The 12,660-nt window shown below is 32.4% G+C and overlaps 2 protein-coding genes across 3 annotated transcripts in view; both read left to right on the forward strand.

The window, feature by feature from the left end:
* LOC108694253 (juvenile hormone epoxide hydrolase 1-like) overlaps positions 1 to 898 on the forward strand; it is a 4,351-nt gene extending 3,453 nt beyond the window's left edge. Inside the window, exons 7-8 of the mRNA XM_018203618.1 lie at positions 140 to 374; positions 483 to 898. Coding sequence (XP_018059107.1) covers positions 140 to 374; positions 483 to 750 — 503 coding nt within the window. The 3' untranslated portion in view covers positions 751 to 898. The remainder of the gene's footprint in view (positions 1 to 139; positions 375 to 482) is intronic.
* Positions 899 to 3,193: 2,295 nt separating this feature from the next.
* LOC108694368 overlaps positions 3,194 to 12,660 on the forward strand; it is a 10,426-nt gene continuing 959 nt past the window's right edge. The window contains exon 1 of one of the 2 annotated variants that reach the window (XM_018203797.1): positions 3,194 to 3,295. In XM_018203797.1, the coding sequence (XP_018059286.1) occupies positions 3,207 to 3,295 (89 nt within the window). In that variant the 5' untranslated portion in view covers positions 3,194 to 3,206. Of the gene's footprint in view, positions 3,296 to 6,262; positions 6,725 to 12,660 lie in introns of those variants that run through there. The other variant, XM_018203796.1, reaches the window with a different exon arrangement.

Genomic DNA, 12,660 nt, shown 5'->3' on the forward strand with positions numbered 1-12,660 from the left:
AAAATCTTAGATTGGATTACACCAACATAAATATATCATTTCTGTATTTAAAAACATTTAAATATATATGATTTGAGAGATTTGAGAGTTTGCCAGTTTAAAGAATTATAAACAGTAATTGGAAAATATATTTTTAAAGGTACTGCCGTGGCAGCCTCACCAGTCGCGTTAGCAGCATATATTTTGGAAAAGTTTAGTACATGGACGAATCCAGAGTACAGATTTCGAGCGGATGGTGGTCTCCTCGAAAAATTCACTTTAGATGAACTTTTAGATAATATCATGCTTTATTGGGTTACCAATTCTTTCACTACGAGTGTACGACTTTATGCCGAACAATTTACGAAAGCTTCTATGACGAATGGTATCGATGAGTATGTTTTTCTTCTAATTACAATTCTATTTTTTTTTAAATTTTCCATATTCGAAAGAAAATAACAGCTTTTGCTTTATTTCTATTGATGAGTATGTTCAATTTCTAGATTGCCTGTTGATGTGCCAGTAGCGTGTGCGGCATTTCCTCATGAACTAGCTTATGAACCGAAAAGCCTCCTTGGCAATAAATTTACTAATCTGATACAATTTAATCATTTGCCACGAGGGGGCCATTTCCCAGCATTTGAAGAACCGACTCTTTTAGCGGATGATATCTTCAATTTTGTGTTCACGGTTGAAAATATCAGGAAGAAAAACAATGCTAAAAACACGCCAAATGCAGAGAAGAAAATAAAGGAGCCTACGAAAATTTGAAAAAAATATTTAGCTGTGCTATTTTTTAAATTATGAGATGATAACATGCGAAGCAACAAACACTGGATTTGATTATTTATAGAAACAATGTTGTAGTAATTTTTCTAATTTTGTATAATATAGACATGTTATGTTACTTCGAATAAAATATTTTTCTAATTCTTTATTCGATACTATTTTCGTATAATTATGTGTTTAAATTTTTATTTAAAAAATTATCATTTAAAAAAAATATTTCCTAACATACAAAATTCCTATATTTTATTGTTTATTATATCAATAATATAATATCTTTATCTATTTAAAGAGAAACAAAGGCACGTTGAAGTAAAATTTATATCTTGATATATTTCACTTATATATGGCGCATGTATCCATCTAAAAATAATTAATTGAAATTTTTTAAATCATGAAAGCATATTAATGAAGCACATTAATGCATTGTATAATGTTGACGATTGTCAAAAAATAAGTATTGTATATCTCAAAGATATTAGAGATTATTAAACCATGAAAAGAAAATATTTCTTTTTTTGTCATTTGTAGCTAAAATTGCAAAATATAAAATTTTTATAGACATACATTTTTTAGCATGTTTTCTGTACTTTCAGATAAAAATATTAATTTTAGTGAGAAAAATTTAGCAATATGGAAAAATCAATTTTTTAATTTTAAATAAATGAAAAATTATGTCCACTTTTAAAAATCTAAAAAAATTATCAAAAATACTCTGTACGTGGAATATGATATCATAAGGAAGATTGGAATTGTAATAATCCACTCGTGAATAAATTGTTTTTTCAAAACAAAATTAGAATTTCGATTCCAAAATTTCCTTCTTAGTGTTATAATCTAAATTTCCTTTTTAGTATCATAACAAATATTAGAATATTTTTTCAAATTTTTTTCAAATTTTTAAAAGAAGATATAATTTCTCTTTTTTTAGGCAGACTCTTGACACTTGAAACACGCTCTATATATATATATATTTTATCACTGTGTCATAATTGTTGTTTTTGCTTTATGATAAATAGATGTTGATAAGCTCAATATGTTAATATAAATGACTATGCAAGTATAAACACTTCACTGTCTTATTATTAGAATAATATCCATTTTCATTCACAAATAACGAACAAATATACATATAAACATAGAAATTTATACTTTTTATTTAATCTTATCTATCGTACAATCGTACGCTGAATATATATTAGCGAAATTGTAGAAAATATTGAATCTTTTCCAGAAAGATCTTTCTAAAGGATATGATTCTCTGTCCGCTCTTTCGTATCGTGACTCTTGGAAATTGAAGCTTTCCGACCTATTCACAGATGACCGGACAGCTCTCGGTAGGCGGCAAGCAACAAAGGACCCTATAAGAAGTCTGTAGAAGGGGCAGCGACAGACCCTCTCCGATTCCCAAACGTGACGCATGATGCGTGCAAGTGCGACGAAAACAAATTGTTTGTTTTTTTTTAGATAATTGATACTTACTTGGCAGACTTAAAAATCTCGATCGGTTTGATGTGCATATAGTGACAAATACATGTATAATTATCTTGTGCTGATTAAGAATTGTTCAAGTGAAACCAAATTAAAATCATATTTAATTTTGTGTTGTCTTTCGCAAATAAATATTAAAAACATTTTTACGTATGTCTGTATGTCTATAATTCCGTATATAAAGTTAGTTAATTGAAGTATAACTGATTTTCGATCTTTTCCTTGCATTACATTTGGAAGAAAATAATTGATTAATTGGGAACGATTTTTCAATGTGAAATTATGAAATTACGGTTCAAAAATGCGTGCCTGTTGGGATAATTAAGATGTTTTCACTGACGATTCCAGAAAAATCTTTTAACTCAGTAAAGAGTAACGAACGCACAGAACGAAGAAAGGAGTCAACACATGAGAAAAGAGTATTATTTATAGATATATCTAGTTTTCGAAGGATCCCCGTGGTTATAAGATGGTCACAAAGCGCGAGGCACAAATAAACGAGAGTTATCAATTGTTTGCAACTTGTCAATACGTATAGTTGCAATCAGAATTCAGTAGTGTCGCGCGTATTACAAGCCTATTTCTCCACTCATGCAGCAATTTATCGTCGATTAGTATTATTACGTAATTGCAATGCAGTTTCAAAACATCAACATCATCAATGTTGTGAAGATATATTTCTTCCGAGATCTCGAAATTTTCCGCACAATGACGACTTTGGCGAAGTAAGATGACGTTACGTATCGTCTGCGGTTACATGTGATTTCTTTCTTTGTCAGCGAGAAATATTGGGCTTACCGCGTGTGGGCCGTGTGGCGACAAATTCCAGCCGACAGCGTGGGACGATCAGCTTGAAACAAGAGGGAACCGCGTCGACCACGTGACGGCATAAAGTGCAAGACGCCGGCGCGGTGTAATCATTTCGTTCCGGCGATATGACAGGCGGGAGGATGGGAGCAGAAGGAGACCCGACGACAATAATCGTCTACGCGGATGTTTACACGCAGGAAACGCCGAGCACGTCCGAGCATGAGTTCAGGTGAGTGTGTGACGTACGTGCGTGCGTACGTACGTGCGTGCGTCTGCGGACAGATGCGTGTGTACGCGGCAAACGTGCGTGATGTTATGCGTTCGTTACGTCGAGGTTACGTCGAACTTCCCGAGTACACATTACATATTGCTCATCGTTAGCCTGTGCTGTCATTTGCCAAGAAAAAACGGTCACTGACCGGCGAAAGACACGAAACTTAAGACATGAGTAAAAATAAGAATGGACCGCCGAATTAATTAAGGTGCATAAAAAAATTATAATTGTTCCTTCTTTTATTTAGTACATTATATCTTAAAGTGGAAAGGTGAGGCAAAGATGATTTGAAACGTATCACTGATTAAACCTTGCTCTTCTCTCGTTTCTTCTTAGATAAATAATTTGCTGATTGAAATAATTAAAGAAAAGAAAACAGTATAAGAACTGCATGCAAAATGATCGAAATGAAAGTTGAGATAAAAATTCGATAAAAATGTGATTTTTTTGACTAGATTGTTCTTTTTATAAATATGAGCGGAAGAGAATTTATAATTTTTTAGCAAGCGTCTGCGAAACTTTACCTCGGTTTCAAAGGTCTAACGGACACAATGCACATACAAAAGTTTTCTGTTACGGTCTGTTTGACATTCGTGGTACATACAATTCGCACATGAGCCGGCACCGTGCAACGTGATGTGCAACGTCGCGCGGTACACACCTTAACATTAAATATCTCGTCCTTCCTTTTGTATGGTGATATCTCGTCCTCGGCGGATAGCTTCAAGTGCTGGGGTAGTGTTATATATCTCCTGGACACTTTGCGTAACTCGACACGTGCTAACTCGGCGACTATTAAATGCGCGAATTTTCCGAGAAACTAATGCTTGCACAGCGCAAATGAATCCTCTCACACACGTGTTAAAATGATGTAAGAATTTAGCGCACGTTGAAATAGCAGACTAAATGTACTTGTCAGAATCGCGTATCTAAATGTGGCAATGGTGATTCGCCACGCAGAAAGCCGGGAATTTCTGCACGCGAACATGAACGCTAATAAATAGCGGCTATTATAATTTGTACGGAATATATTTTTTGGGAGACGTTGGCACGGGAGTTCCAATTTTTTTATCCTCGCACGCTTCTTTCGCTTGCTTGAGAACCGGTTTCATATCGACCACGTTTACATGCGTGTCTCAAAAAGGAGGCACGACGTGAGCCAAGAAAGGAGCGTAAGGTACCTTTCGACGAAGCGCAAACACTTTATTTGATATTCGGCAGCGTGAGGAAAGGAAACGAAGAAACGTGCCAGATCGGCTATAATCGGATATAATCGAAGAATGGCTAAAATTGCAACGGTTTGTAAATAAATATATTGCAGTATACTTTGATATGTTACGGTACGTGAATCTGCCATTCTCGATCATCTGCTCGATCATCTGATAGTGATTTCCACATAATTCCCACGCTATTTTCAAGCGCAATTTTCAATTAATTAAGCTCACGGAAGGTTTTTATCATAACGGGGTTAAATGCTTGTTATATATCAATAAAGCGCGTATTTAAAGAGACGATTATCTGTTGCAAACATAGTTGCAAACGAAACTCCAGTGCGTCGCGATTAATTGATTGCTTTAGCCGTTAAAAAGATACAATATGTTTTTGAAAAAATATCAGAAATCATATGATTATCGTAAGCAAAAAACAATGGAAATGAAAAACAAGAAATCTAATTGGGAAGTTAAGAAAAAAAGCCTCTTTGAGTAAGTTTGCTTTTAAGTACGCATATTTTTATCCGACCTACTCGAATTCATTTTTAATCGCGTTCTTTTAATTGAGTGACTCGTAAATCGCAGTTTATCACATTTAACGCAATCAGCGCCGAATATTTGACAATTCATTACGTGCATCGAGAGATGTTTACGTGAGAAAATTGAATTTTAACAGAAGCAAATTGTTGTAAAACAGATCTAATGATTCTATCTAAAGTGACCAATTCGCCTTGGCCATGGCTATAATTATACATGCCAATTTTTTTATTAAAAAAAATTAGGTTCTTGCGCAAAGGCACAAGAACTTAATCAGAATGTAAATTTTTACACATATACTTGTTTGAAAATGCATTTATTCTACGCAAAGTATATGGCGAGGTTTATTCTGGTCTTCGTATATTCAAAGAACAGAAATACTCATCGAGTGCCCTTTGCTCAATTTATGTTAAAATATGCTCTGTCGAACATCGACAATCTACATCGTGATACTGCATAATTTACATAGTGGATAATCTACGTTGGTGAGCCATATTGAAAAATACTTCATTTAATTTCCTTTCAAAAGGTTTCATAAAATATATATACGCACGGAAAGAATGAAGTATTTCAAAGTTTAATTTAGATTTGAAAAGAATTTTATTGGATCGTCAAAATAATTATATATATAGGACATTCGAACATAATGAGAGGTATCGCAAAAAGTTTTGATATTCGAGCAACTAGCTTGGGCGTTACATAATTTTGGTGATCTAATAAAATTATTTTCAGATCTAGTAAATTTTAAATATTTTCAATCGACAAAATCGTTCTCTTTCACGTTTATCATTAATAAAATTGCTCTGATTCAGAAACAAATAACTGAATGAAATGTAACAAAATTGATTGAATGTTTTCTCATCATTGCACGAGATTGAGATACATGGTAGTGCAAATACGAGCACTTAGATGTACACTACTCATCATTAACGGTTTGAATGCTATCGGAGATACAGTGTAATAACTATAATTATAGGTAATTGTATTTCTCTATTCTACGCATCGTCAATAAGAAGTCAATTAAAGACCAGTGATGTGATACATTTCTTCGAAATTACCTTAATTTATTTACCATACTGTTAGCATGCGATCTCTTTCGTTAGGTTTTCGCTTAGTTAATTAACACACAAGCAGTACAGTCAGCGTGTTAAATCCACGCAAACATCATCGCTCAATCCTCTCCCGTATCCTTCATCGTCTGCGTCATATGGCATTATGATACGTACATTCACATATTCATTACCTGCCAGTACAGTTACTCGTATCGTGACACACAAAGCTGAATCTTTCTCTTTTTTAGTTGGTAGTTGCTTATTGTCGGTATCGCACGAATTTTTTCAGTTTTCACGTGGACTTTTCGCCGATGGTGAGATCGCGGAAGATTAAGTATGCATCGACGGCGGAGCTAAATACTCGACGTATGTTAAGAAGGCGTGAAATTAAAGACACGCATGTTTGTTAAACGCTCAGTGTGATACGACTACTGGTGCTTTTATTTGTCCTTCTTCATCCTTATCCATCGAAATATGTTTGGTAAATCGCGCAAACATAAAAAAGAGACTAATAGCAAGAAACATCACATTCGCAACTGGATGCACTCGAAGAAAAAGAAAAACAATGAGGCTAACCTCTTTGCGTAAGTCCGATTTTTTTTTTATTTAACTCTATTCATTACGATGATTCGTTTTCGCGTTTCGCAATCCGGAGTTCTTTCGTCGAGCTCCAGAAAACTGAGAGCTGCAAGAAATAACAGGACCCGGTTATTTCTTATTATTTCGATCGACTTCAATCTTCCGCGATGTGGAAAATTTGGAGCAGAATTTACCTAATGTCATTCGTCGCGTTTCCATTGTCACAAATCGATGCGAGAACCGTTTGGAGAATGTTTCTCCACACCAATGTCTCCAATCTCGATGGTTTTCAATTCACGCAGCAGCTCCACTGAGCTCCACGCTCCACGAATCCCTTGTCCTGCATAGCGTGCGCGCGCGTATTATACGTGCGTGCACACGCATCTCCTGCGTGAGCACGTCGGCGAAATCGTTCGAGATGCCTTTGTGGCTGTGCAGTTACGATCATATCCGTCATCGATCGCGGCGATCGCGACCGTACCAACGGCAAGAGTAAAACTCCGTAACAATACTCGTGTTACCGCCAACGGTGCCGGCGGAACGATGCGCTTTAAAAATCCGTTATGGCAGCATGGCAGCTACGAGTAAGTAAGTCGAGAGAGAAAAGGTTTTTTTCGGTGTGAATGGGTTGTAGTTGTAGGTTAAGCTGCCCTTTGCTCATCCTGTAATCCTATCACGTGTTCTCCCGGTTAGACATGGTTGAATTCTTTCGGTAGCTCGCAGGAACGATCGGCTCACACTGGCGCCGGCGAGTAAAAACTTGGTAACATCATCTACAAAGCCTACTCACCTAATTGTGTCGTCTATTCAATTTATTATTCTGGAAAATCCTACATTATTCTGTTTTATTGATGATTTGTAATATTTTTTATTTACAATCACAAAATTTGGATTATTAGCTAATTAAACTAAATGTTTTTTAAATTAATTGATTAAATTAATTAATTAATGTAATTAAATTTAGTTAATTCAAATGTTTAATTACTGGAAATAAATTAATATAAATATAAAAAGGCTACATGGATAAGACATCTAATTAATTAAATTTAATTAATTAAATATCTTGGTTCACACCCAGCCTTTTTATATTTTTATGTTTTTGTTAATTCTTTGCAATAATTTAATTTAATTTTAATTAAATATATTGTATTTTATTTGCGATTGCGAACGTTAAATAAATTATCAAAAATATTGAAAATGTCATTATTTATTATGTAAAAAATTTAAATAATTTAGCGAATGAATAGACGATAAAATTAATGACTTCGAACAAGGATTAATTAGGCCGACAGAATACTGTGACAATTTTCTTTGAATTCCATGCTTCGATCAATATCGTACAAAGGTTGGTATTTGTAAATACTCCATGAGAAGAATCGTAAATGTGATTTGATCATCGGATTCAGTGATTTCAAAACTTTGTTAGAAGGAACCTACTTCGGGGTCGCCTACTTTCTCTCCAATGACCATTTTTTCGTGTACGCACACATATTCACCGAATATAACTTCACAAAATGTTATGTAACAATCACATAATAAATATAAAAATAAATTGATAAGAGTCACTTTTCTAAGCTTATTAGAATTTATTAGAATTCTCTTTTCTCATTATATTTTTTATTATAAATCTACTCTTAATTAAAATAGCAAGAATTTCTAATCTTTAAATGTGTAACGAATGACTTACAATTTTTTACACTTTATTTTTTTCTTTTCTCTATAAAATAATAATTTTAATTTTTTTTGTTGGATTTAGCACTTAATTACTTGCTCTTTCTATAAGTATAAAAATTACTGAAAAATGCTTATAAACAAATGCAAAATGTGTTACTATTTTAATTAATGCCAGATGCAAAATGCGAAATAATCAAAAATTTTTTTTAATTAATCTTTAATTTTGGTAGTTAATTTTGGTAACTAAATTTCGTAAAACGTTAATTAATTAATTTTTTTCTAAAATTCGAACGTCTTTGATATTTTCTGTCACAACCTCTATATACGGCACTGCCATATAACACGTGTAAAGCTCAGTCAAGGGTGGGATAATGTTCTCAGGGTTCAGGTCGAACAGTTTCACGACGACCGTTGACGGTGCACGGTTGCAACACTCGTTTTGCAGTACCGGTATGCGTTTCGCACAGTCAGCGTTTTGATTCAAATTTTCGGTTACATGCAATCTAATGCTCGGTTTCGGTCGTTTCTATCTGGACAAGTGATTTAACAATTATTAGAAATGTTTTACATTTAGAACACGTATGGAGTCTGCCGTCATTAATTTATCATCATTCATTTCATATTAATTAAATTAATTATTTTACCAGTTGACTAACTTTTATCATTAATATTCTATAATCATTAGAAAATAAATTGCAAGCTAGAAAATAAGTGTGATGCAATTACACACACTTTTGAAAAAAATTATTCATTTGATTAGATTAATTTAATTTGTCTTTATGTCTTCCGATGAAGAATTATGTATATAATTAGACATATTGTAGATTTATATACATACATACATTCTTCACAACGAAAGAAATAAAGACAATTAAATTAATTTAGTCAAATAAATAATTTTTTTCAGTGCAGAATAATGTTCTTAGCCCAGGAAGAGTCTCGGAAATTTTGAAAGAAAAAATAGTTTTTATTTTCGATTCTTTTCATTGCCATATTTTTCCGATTTTTTTCTTTTAACAACTTCAACGTTATTTGTCAATGGTTTTAAAACTTAAGATTTCTTTCACATATAAGTGTTCGAATAAGCAAGTAGTTCAACAATAAAGTTCGTTATCATGATCATTTATAAAAATTCTGTTAATTTATGAATTAATTTCTTTCTGTTAAACATTGAATATTAATAAAAAAAAAACAAGCCAATTAAGTGATGGGTAATACCAGATATATTGAACAAAATAAGAAATACAAATTGAACATAAGGGATTAACATTATTAGACATAAAATCAGAGACGGAGGATTTTTCCTATTCTGACTCTTTCTTAACCTCTCAACTTCCCTTATTCTGTTCATTGTGTCTAAGCTTTTATTTTATTAAACGAAAAATGCATGTGTATTCTCAAAGATGTGTTAACAAGTTGTGTCTATGTATAGGAAAACTTATAAGTAACAAAATTATTCAAGCGTAATACAGATATATTTTATTTTAAAAAATACTCTTTTGTAATAGAAAGAATATGTATACTATACGTTATCACGGAAGTTTTGTGCCTCATTATCACAAAACTTGAAGTATGAATGACGGTAAAAATTATATTGTATATAGTCGGTAAATATTATTTACTGACTATTTTCAATTTTAATTTCTATCATTAATTTCGGAATAACCTGTTTTTTTAAATATTTTTTTATATTTTTCGGAAAAAATTAGGTTCTTCTCCTTGATTTTATTTTTTCAAAAAGAACAATTTTGCTAAATCTAAAAAATTTGCTAGATTTAAATTTGAAAATTTTATTAGCTTATCAAAATAATTATATATATGGCATCTCAGTATAATAATAATAATGAACGATGCTGCAAAAAGTTTTGACATTTTAGTAATCGGTTTGAATGTTTATACGTATATAATTACTCCGATTCAATAAAATTGTTTAGATCTAGTTAAATTTTTAGATACTATTCAACAAAACCTTTTCGTGTAAGTGAAATTAGTCTGAGTCAATCGAAGTTAGTCTGATAAACTTGAAGTCCATTGTTAAAAATAATAGAAAACTGGACTTGTGTAATATTATATTACAGAATTGATTACAGCTGTTTGTATTTCATCATGAACATGTTGCACGTATAATTCATTTGATGTATATGTGACATGTATTCCAAAAGCATTGTAGTTACTACATTTTCTCATTTTATTCGTCGAAAATTCCATTCTACGTTGAAACTTAATTACCGGTTTTTTAATTTAATTCACATGATTTTTGTCAGCGGAACTGTAATTGTATGCACGTCACACACTACTCAGTCTCACCTTGACTTTGTGTTCGCAGACTTTTTCTAAGAGCAAATTCATGTATTAAAAGAATGTAATAAAAGAATGCGAGAGATGGATTAGAAATTTTTATGAAATTATATTATCATTGTTCACTATTGATTATATTATCGTTATTTATATAGACACTGGACTTCGATTTTTCAAATAATTATGTAAAAATAGCAATAATCCAAAAGTTTGCAGCGTGAAAATGTTTTATTTGTTGTTGTGTTTCACTTTAACATATTTCAATACACGAAGACATTAAAATAATTGTGCTATATTTATTCGAGCATTTTAAAAACGCTGAATAATGTTATGAATTATTGCTACATAATTTTCATCATTATTTTTGTCTTTTTATGTAATATTGTTTAATTATTTTATGAATATAACTGCAATTCAAAAAAATTATATACGACAAAATCTTATGCTCCATCGATCAGTGTAAAAAAATCTGGCGCGTGATCGTAATTCTATTGTCATCTACGCATGAAGAAACGAAGGTTACACATTGACTGCGAAATAGCTTTTGTATTGATACGAAATATTTCAGCTGCTTTGTAGCACAGCTGTAGTTTTCTCTCCAAGACCTAAACGAATATAATTGAGGGAGGGTAGGCCTAGGATCCCTAATATTGTATAGCTAAAACTTATTGTTTGACAATGCCATATGGGGATTTTCTTGTCCTTTCTTAAATCAAAGAACGATTTCCAGTCCAGTCATATGTATACATTTTAAAGAAAATCATAAATTTTCTGGGAATTTATATACTTTCTAGTAACTGATTTTAATAAATAGCTAAAAATTGTGTATTTTTATAGAAAAGGTGATTCAAATGAGTTATATAAGTTCTGAATATATAAGATATCTTTTATATAAAATTAATAGATAGATAAAATTAATGATAAAAGAAATATAAGAAGAAAAACGCATGTTTTCTATTGTTCTGGGAACGGAATCTGTAATAATTGTTTCAAAACGAGGCTAAAATATTTTTAAAGTGGCTTTAGTCTCTATTTTATAATTTTTTTTTCGGAAAAAAAATGGACTGGAAATAAATGTTCTTCGAGAATAATTAATTACGTTCAGTCATTAATTAAATTTTGATTGACAATATGATATGCATAGATCTAGTTAACGTTCATTAGCTTTTATTAGCTGACAGAATGTCGACGGTATTCAGTCCGCTAACGCACTCCACGTGCTTGAGATTTGATCAATTGGGACGTAATCGGCGCGAGCGATGTACCAGATGCGACACAGATTATATACATAATTGTAATAAGTCTTTTATGACAGAAGATTTGTATGATTGTTTACACAAAATCGCGACTATCAACGAGCGTGTATATTTAGAATGTCGACTCATGAGCATACATTTAACAGCCCAGGATGTTCTACAAGAAGAAGCCGATTGCTCCTACAGTTACTTTGTATGTTTAGAAAACCAGTAAGAATGCGAAAGATGATTAGATTAGACAGTCTTGATAAAAGTTACATCACACCGACTGCGACTGCGTAGGAGTGACAGGAATATAGTGTTTCAAATATAAAGTGCTGCGGTAAAATTACAGACATTTCACGTGACGAAAGTTGGACTTGCGAAATATGAAGCAAGTATCATTTTATTCCACCCTAACCGCGGAGGAAAGGACTCGAACGCACCCTTGCAAGAAGACTAGGTGGTAGGTTCTCTCTTCCCGAGAATCCCGAAAGTCTTATCTTTGCCCGAATTCCCGTAATATTTCGAAGAGACATTTTTCTTTATCTGCCATTTATCCATGTGTAGCCTAACGAATGTATATAAGCTTATTCAAATGAAACATGTTCTCTAAAAATCTAACATATTAAATTATATTATATGTATTAGGTGTGGGAAAAAGTTCGTGGCGTTTTTCCCGTTAGATTAAAAAAATGCCACGAACTTTTTCCCATACCTAATATATTTTATAT

Source organism: Atta colombica, unplaced genomic scaffold (genome assembly GCF_001594045.1).
Source record: "Atta colombica isolate Treedump-2 unplaced genomic scaffold, Acol1.0 scaffold12, whole genome shotgun sequence".
Lineage (NCBI taxonomy): Eukaryota > Metazoa > Arthropoda > Insecta > Hymenoptera > Formicidae > Atta > Atta colombica.